The sequence below is a fragment of the Macrobrachium rosenbergii genome, chromosome 59 (assembly GCF_040412425.1).
Source record: "Macrobrachium rosenbergii isolate ZJJX-2024 chromosome 59, ASM4041242v1, whole genome shotgun sequence".
In the NCBI taxonomy this organism is placed as follows: domain Eukaryota; kingdom Metazoa; phylum Arthropoda; class Malacostraca; order Decapoda; family Palaemonidae; genus Macrobrachium; species Macrobrachium rosenbergii.
The window spans coordinates 16,545,875-16,554,762 of record NC_089799.1 but is presented as its reverse complement, the minus strand read 5'-3'; the positions used below and the strand labels follow the sequence as shown (position 1 = coordinate 16,554,762).

Below are 8,888 nucleotides of genomic sequence, written 5' to 3'. Positions count from 1 at the left end.
TCTCCATATATAAGTAACTTCAGTGGTAGATCTGGCACCTAATATCCAAAGTTTTTTAGGAAGTTGTTATTTGACAAGCAAATATTATATTATATTGCATGTTTTTGAAGCATGTTTAATGCCTGACGCCATCTGTGGACAGTGGATTCTTGGTGTCGAACTTTCGGTAGTGGTAGTGACGTGGTAATGCAAGAATAGACTGAGCTAATGATGATGTCACATTTTCTTTCTTTCTCTTCCATTTGTTAAAAATTTCGTTCTTTCTCTTACGTCATGCTTTGCTTCATTGGACTGAATTGGTGATTACTTTTACCTCCAGTAAAATATGTAAATCGTCGAAATCACAAAGTTAAAAATCATTCGTGAGGAAAATAGCGTATTTGCCATTGTGGTTGGGTTCTTTTTTTTAATACGTTTCGCGAATAGTGAGTCAGTTGTAATGAAAACCGTTTGGAAATGCATAAGCTTTAAAACTGCTTAATAGAAGTCGGGAATTATCTTCACATGTTATGATTCCTGTAAATAAATTTCACCCCTATGATCCCGAGAATTGCGACAATAAAAGATGCCATTATATCTCAAACGAACATAATCAATTGATATCCCATAAAATTATTAGTGAATAGGTATTAATTCAATTGGCACTAACTTCCCTGATGGTTGTGCAGTGAGAGTTGTGTTAGAAAATCGTCGATGACTGTTGTTTTGAGAATTTCGTCATAAAAACAACATTACAACACAACACCTGAGGCCTTAATATAGTATTACATCACAAAACATCTCAAAATGCTTCAATTTTCACAGAAATAAACAAAAATCACAGGGGCGCCTCCCCCCATCTTCACACTCAAAATCACACATTCATGTACACATACTTACAGCTTAGTTGTTCCCATTAAAATCATAAGGTATGAATGATGATCGCAGCAAAGGGGTTATAATTCAGTATCTCCTTGACATAATGTATATGTCATGGAGATCAGTAATACGGCGGACCTCATCTTTAATTTGAAGATCACTCTAGATTCTTGAAAACCTCGTGAATATAAACATGCAAACAATATAGTAAATAGGATGCCTATTTCTTGTACATTTATAATTTCAATGCTTACTTTTCAATCATCATCACATAATTGAAGAAAGTCTGTGCCATCTCTTAAATATTACTTAAGGCTGGATGTCATTTCACATGTAAAAGAAGGTAAACTGAACTCTTCCTAATTTTCATTGACCTGTAGATAACCACCAAAACTGAGGATTAGGGGATGCGGTCTAATTTTGCACCTGAGAAAAGGTAAACTTAACTCTTCATAATTTTCATTGACCTGTGGATGACCACCAAAACTAGGGATTAGGGGATGCAGTCTAATTTTGCACCTGAGAAAATGAAATCCAAAGCAGTTTGGGAGACTTGTGCATCATCTTCCACCATGACGTCTGACTAGATTTGAGCGACTCGCGCCAAAAGGCATTTTAACAACATTCGGGTGTTTTCTACACTGACACGATTACATGCCATCAACCTTATGTACAAAGACTACATATTAATACAAAACAAGAACACATTTACTTATGAAGCCAATTGTAGTGATAGTTACAATGCTAAGATTAGTGGCACAATAGGGCTGGTAGATAATGTGCAGATTCGAGCATTTATCTAAGAAGTCCTACATCAGACTTGAAATACTGATAAAAATCTTAAGTTATAGTTGATTATTTACTTAAACTCACATTTCAAGGCTCTACTTTCATATGGATGCAGCATCTTTTGATCATTTCGTTAAATATGAACATAGAATATTAATATAGTAATAATTAAACTTGATGTAGTCCTTAGGTTGCGCATTTGAATGACATGGTGTTATATATACAGCCAAGAAAAATGCTCTAGCCTGCATTTTAACCACTAACTCTAGTTTGTTGTGACAATGATTCACAATATTTTTCTTCTGCCTTGAAAATGGTCCCTTGTATATTTACACTTGAGTTACATTTCGACGTTTAGGCTCACCAGATCCCATAGGTGAACCCAGAGATACTGTCCTTACAGAAGGTGATGGCTTTGGCGCTACTGGAGGAGGGACCTTTGAAGGTGTGCCCTTCATGTGCAAGGTTTCATGAGTGGGATATGAACCTTCACTGGAGCAAATGACATTAACTGGTAGATTACTTTGGCAGTAAGGTATTTTAGGAATGGTGGACGGTATATCAGCCTGGGTATTATTTGGTTCACTCTGATGTGACATTTCAAATGTCTGAGATATTATTTCTTGGGTGTAAGCTGCTGGTGGGGGAGAAGAATGTGCAGGAAATGCCGGTGGTGTATAAGGAGGCAGTTCTTCCTGGCTGTACTCAGGGTATGGATAAGGACATTGAACGTACTCTTCGCCTGAATAAGAAGGTTGATATGCTGGGGGATCAGAGTGAGTTGTGGAAGGGGTCTGAGAACTGGGATATGGAAATATATTTGTCAGGGTAACATCAGGGAAAGGTTCCTGAAGATAGGTGCTAGTAGATCCTGACGCTTCCATAGATGGCCCGATGGATACCGAGATGTGACGCTCATGCTCTTGTAGCAGTTTTGAAGCAGCCCATGACTGCATAGGGGAAAGAGGTCGATCATCTCTTGATATCAACACTTTTTCTTCCTTCTCAGTACTGTTAACTGACTCCTGGCTATTATCTTGATCCATCATGAGAGTGGAGTTTGATTTTATCAAAATATTTGGATTACCTTCATTTTTCTCCGTCTCTTCTTTATGCTGGTGAGTGTGCTGATGGGAGACATGGCAATAGCAGTAGGTGGCTATGATGGCTACAATAATGAGAAAAGCTCCGATGGATCCAATAATTATTCCCATATCTTGTACACTCAACCCACTAACCCTCACTGGTTGAGTTACTTCACGTCCAAGAGGCTTTGACTGGTTAATGGCTGGGGCTTGAGTTCTAGTGATTATTATAATCGCTGGAGTCGTCAGCGGTTCTGGAACCATAATTGAAGCTATGTTGCTAACACCTCCCCTATTTCCAGCTTCATCTACCCCACGAATGGCCACATAAATGAGCTGGTCATACTGATCAACCTGAACCTTAACAAACTGCTCTGTACCAACTAAAACAGGAGTGGGCATATCTTTTATCCTCTCCCCTTCAAAAGCTTTGGCTTCAAGCCATGAAGAGGCAAGGACAGCTTCATAATGATGAGCCTGGTCCCAGTCATAATCATCACCAGGTGATGTCCAGTGAAGAGTAACCTCACGGGTTGTAAGGTTAACAACAGATCTCAAGTCCAGAATCCTTGTTGGAGGAACTATGTCAATTTCGGGAGGTGGTGAGACCACATTCAGAACTCCATAAATGGCTGATCGCTGAAATGATGCAATTGGTTTAATGTACTCATATGCTATTATGCTTCCGCAGCAGGTTATATCTGAATTGTGGGTCCGTAGAGATCTGGTAAAGGCGTCTTTGGACGGTGAAAGTGCCTGACCATTATTATGGTCGGCTTTCACGCTTAGCTCATAGTTGCCTGGTCCCCCGTGAAGTATTGGGAGATATCTTGAATAAACACCATCACCGGCTGTTATGTCTGGATCTGCATGAAGAAAGATTCCATTAGGTTATTTGTACTGAAATGCAAATCTAGATAATAACAATGAAGATGCACTAAGGTATAAGATTGCACACCATAAACTTAGAATATTCTATATTAGTGTGCGAATAGGTCTTTACAGTCTCTTTATTACACTAGCCTGCCTTTAAAAACGCCCACAGATTGTTAACATTTTAAAACAAGTTTTAATTCATGCCAAAGATATTAATCTGTCTTTTCTTGAACAAGTGTTCTAAGATTAGTTGTAAATAATAGCAGGATAAATATATAATATCACTAGATTGTTTTATACCTGATTCAGTCAGTAAATATATTAAAGGGGCCAAAAAATCAGTTGCCTGAATCATTTGTAAAAGGACAAGTTTATATCGAAATAATGTACTATATTTAAGAAATATTTTTCCTAGTAAGATTTTATGTTGGACAGGTTATGATTTTATGTTGGACTGTTCACTAAAACATTATTGTCTAGTCAAAACTTTGGCAGTCAAAGTTCTGAATAATTTTTTCCATACTTCATAAAACTATTAATTTTTCTGCCCGTTGGTCTTTATGTGCTGGATTTCGTAATATAAGATAGCATTTATGCTTACATACGGAAATCTAGCTAGTTTTCTGCCTTTGCTAAAAGTTTTCTTGGAATGCTATACTTATTCAGTTTTTCATAATTTCTTTCCGTGTCTTATACTGTTTTACCTTGATTTGTTCACTTTACCTCTTCATTTCGTTCACAGGGTCTTTGTATGAGAACTGACTCATAATACTAAAGATATAACATAAATATTGTAGCAAAATTTCATAAAAACTGGAACACGTGAATGTGTGCTTATGCCAATAGACACCCCAAGGGGATTTCAGCCTTACCCTGCACGGCTATTGCAAGGAGACAGAAACAAAATTTTAAAACTCATTACTTTAGGTATGCAACGGTGAGGTATGAAAGCAAAGAAATCCATGATAGTTCGATCTACAAAGAAAAATTAAAACTGCATTTAAAAATATTCTGTAACTTCGTTAACTAACGGTTTATGCATAGACTCATAATAACCCATTAACAGTTAGTTTAGGCATGCTAGCAATTAGATACGATGATTGTGTCTAATTATATTAAATATTAGCACTAGTGTTATGAATTAAAGAAAAAATTCTTACCTCCAAATCCATTATCAAAGAGGTTGAAAACCATACTTCCGGTGGTGTTTGCACCAAGCCTCTTTATTCTGGCTGTTAATCTCGCATTGAGAATTGGTACCAAATCATCTTTTAGTTCTGCGTAGATAATCACTGGAGCTGACGGATCTGTCATGTTGATTGCATTATCCTTGTGACTGATCCAAACTCTGAGGCCAATCTTGCGCGTGTGGCTCTCTGTTGCTGCCACTTGAATGTGAAGGCCTTGGTGAGAATCAGCTCTGTTCTCCACATGGTACTGCCACAACCCTCGCTCAGCTTGAGGGATATTAACAAATATAACATTCGCATCTCCATCCTCCTGCAAATTAACTGACTCTATCATGTGTCCAGATGGGGAAGTTAGTTCAACCGTATTGCCAACATGGTTAAGGTCATAGTAGAAGATGGAAAACCGCACATCAGGATCAAAGGAATCATCTAAATTAAAAGAACCTGAGGCCATTTCAGAAATGCCTCCTGAATAGGACTGGCTGTGGACCAGAACAGGTCCACCAGGGAAGACAATAGGGGAGCTCTGGCGCACTGCTGAGAAAAGGGCCTCCATGAGAGCTACCATCATATTTACTTTGGAATCATTGCCTACTCCTTCATCCATGACAGTGAATGATGATCCACCAGTGCTGGATACCAGTGACTGAAGACTTGTTCCCTTGTTTAAGAAACCCTTCTGCTCAATGAACGGGTAAATGATGGTATTCACTCGTATTTTGTGCAATCTGGCCAACTGCATCATTTCATCTACTTCACGCCTGTTGTCGATTCCATTTCCAGTGGTTAGTAGGATGATAGTTGCTCCACTTGCCCTTAGTGGATCGCCTTCAAGTGCCCTAAGAGCTTCCTGCAAACCACAAAGCACGCATTTCAGACTTTCTGGTACTGTCGAGGGGTTTCTGGGCAGTGAGGAGCCAACTCTCTGACGAACATCTGACAAAGACTCCATTTTCATCAGGGGAGCTGTGGTCTTGGCCACTGAATTAAAGATGACTAATGCTACATAAGAGCCATCAGGAACGTCGTAGACCATGACTCTCCGGACAGCCTTACGCACAAACTCCCACCTTTGCTGGAGGCCCATGACAGCCGTGTCTTCAACAACCAATACAAACCTAGGCGGGCTTTCTTGAATAAAATTCAGGGAGGGCATATATGGTGCTGTCACGTTCGATGGGCTGTCTCTGCAATGTAAATGGAAGGAGCATACATTATCTCTAAACTCTGGAGCAACATTTTCTAAAACATTGCATGTGTCTGTGTGTTTGTTTGTGGGTATGTCATTTTATTTTCTGTAGGTAAGAAAACACGTGTCTCTGCCATTCTGTAAGGAAGAGAGAGAGAGAGAGAGAGAGAGAGAGAGAGAGAGAGAGAGAGAGAGAGAGAGAGAGAGAGAGAGAACAAATTCAAATAAAGGCAATGAAAATTTTCATATACCTAATTAATACTGCTAATTAAAAACAAAACAAAAAAGCTTCGTAAACTTTAGTGAACAAAGACATTACTAAAAGGAAATGGTAAGTATTTTTTTATCAAAGAATGTGATTAAAATCAATTGTTTTTGTGATAGAAATGGAAGGAGCATGCATTATCTCTAAACTGTGGAGCGACATATTCAAAAAAACATTGTATGTGTCTGTGTGTGTTTGTTTGTGTGTATGTTGAAAAAGGCATATAATGAACATAATATCATTTAGCTAGACTGCAACTGTCGGGGTACAAATTCTGTAATTGGGCAAATCTTGAGCTAACATGAATAATTGTTTATTTAAATATTTTTAACTCGAATTAGTCATTAAGAAATCATTTCCATTTTAGAAACCAGTTAAAACAAATCTGGTATATTCAGGAATACTAACCTTCCATAAATAAAATCCTGCGACTGGTGGATGATGTCCCAAGCAGGCCGCCCTATGCACTGAGCATTGTGCTTCGTCGGGGCCTCGGGGACGTGCATAGCATCCGAGCAAAAAGGGAGGGCCATGGCATTATGGGAGTTGCAGGAATTCGGCCGAAACCTCATCGTGCGTGGGTCGCGGAACGTCGTGGGATACAGCACGTCATTTGGGTACCCCCTCTCCTCGAACACCCCCCATCGGTACTTGGCCCACTCGGCCATCAGCAAATGAGCCACTTTGCTGTACGTGTTGTTGAAGGAGGCCTTCAAGATGTCGCTGCCCATTTGGATGTAGTCTCCCCGTCGGCCGCAACCTTGGCTCTGTTGCGCCCAGGGTCTGGAGCCAAACACTGGATGAGAGGCGGTGATGTGGAGATGCCCGCTCGTGGGCTTGGCGGCGATGCTCAAGGGCATGATCTCGGAGCAGGACAGGTCTTCTATCTTCCAGGACCTCGGGAGGGCCACCGTTACGTCATGGATGGAGGCGCGGCCTCCAGTCGTCATCCATAAAACGCTGGAAAATTCTCGCATCACATTCTGGAAAAGAATAAAAAAATTTCTAATGTTATTCCATAATAATTAATGTCTTAATCATATCGTATTTCTTAGTGGAGTAAAATGCACATATAGAAAATAATTATAAACAAATATACTAGCAGAAAAATGGCGGGAATTAAAAATGTATTGGAAAGGAATGCTCTTTCAACAAGGAATTCGTGAGTGCATACAAGATTGTCTGAATAGTGCAGTGCGTAGATGGTGTTTAGATCCCTGTTAACCATGATTTTATGCAGGGGTATGTTAAATATTATTGCTGCTTTCTGCACAAGGGGCTCATTTTAGGGGCTGCTCTGTGATTTTTAATAGTAAACACGGATCATGTCAAGATTGCTTGAACCCAGCATCTCACGTCAAGAACAGCGGAATTAATGATCCCCATGTAAAGAATAGCCGACCTTTCCGGTCCGAACTCAATTCCCACATGAGGGCTGAGTACTAAACACGGCGAAACAGTGATTCATCTGGTCTACATTGTTCGCTATATTTAGTACTACCCCTGTGAATCAAATGTATTTCGCATTGTTTAGTACTGGCCTGGGGATCAAATGTCTGGTACCGAAGTGTTCATGTCAGAATATGAAACCGATTATTCCCATGTAAAGAATAACGAACCCAGTAATGTTCTCGTAAAGAATAGCGAACCCTGCTGCGAGTGGATACACAAATGCACACACACACACACACATGGGCACACACACACACATAATGTCTTTTGACATTATGTGTCGTTCAAATAATTTTAATAAACCCAGACTTGCATCTAACGTAAGGGTTTTTTGCAAGTTTTTGAAGTTTGTTAACTCCCAAAGGATATCAGTATCTTAACGGCTACCTATAAAGGCACTGGATGTCAGGAAGCATCGGAAAGGCTAGCACTTATACTATTAATTATAACAGACGGCACACTACCTAATATCCGATCGTTTCAGAAAAGAAAGTTTTGCCGACAAATTTGCTAGAATTCATTTATTGCGGTTTCAAACAAATAAAAGTTTCTTGAACGAAAGAAGATTTGGAGAGGTGTCTCAGTAATGATAGGTGCCAACGGGGAATTAATTATTCTTAAAAACCCATCGGAAAACTCCCCTTTGACTTTAGTATTGGGTTAGTATATAGTAGATAACCGGATGAGATGTTTCGCGAAAGAAGTGGCAGACTTGTCTATATAGAACAGCAGTAAACTCATCTCACACCCTTAAATTCTATATAACTGCTGCAGTAATTTATGAAAACCGGAATAAACAGTAGCCTGGTGGTTCTCAACTTGGGAATCTCAGAGTTTGGGGGAGGTGGGGGTGGGGGAATTGTTTAACTGCCTTGGCACTTATGAAACCGGAAATAACTGTAGCCTGGTGGTTCTCCAACTTGGGAATCTCAGAGTATGGGTGAGGTGGGGAATTGTTTAACTGCCGCAGTACTTATGAAACCGGAAATAAACTGTAGCCCGGTGGTTCTCAGTTTGGGGGAATCTCCAGGTTGAGGAGTGGGGACCACAGATTGGTAGGCTCAAACTGGCTCTAGGACCTGGTGAAAATACAGTGTGCATAGGTCCGCACTTCTGAGAAGTCGCTGGTCTCTCTCCCTAGCTTGTGTGTTTGTGTTAGTATATTGTTGCATATTATTTGGAAT

At 39.8% G+C, this 8,888-nt stretch overlaps 1 protein-coding gene across 1 annotated transcript in view; it reads right to left on the bottom strand.

Annotated features, from left to right (window-relative positions):
• Positions 1-241: 241 nt before the first annotated feature.
• Positions 242-8,888, bottom strand: part of LOC136837540 (calcium-activated chloride channel regulator 4-like) — a 59,348-nt gene continuing 50,701 nt past the window's right edge. The window contains exons 2-4 of the mRNA XM_067102386.1: positions 6,661-7,235; positions 4,769-5,985; positions 242-3,598 (exon numbers count right to left, since the gene is read on the bottom strand). Coding sequence (XP_066958487.1) covers positions 1,977-3,598; positions 4,769-5,985; positions 6,661-7,235 — 3,414 coding nt within the window. The 3' untranslated portion in view covers positions 242-1,976. The remainder of the gene's footprint in view (positions 3,599-4,768; positions 5,986-6,660; positions 7,236-8,888) is intronic.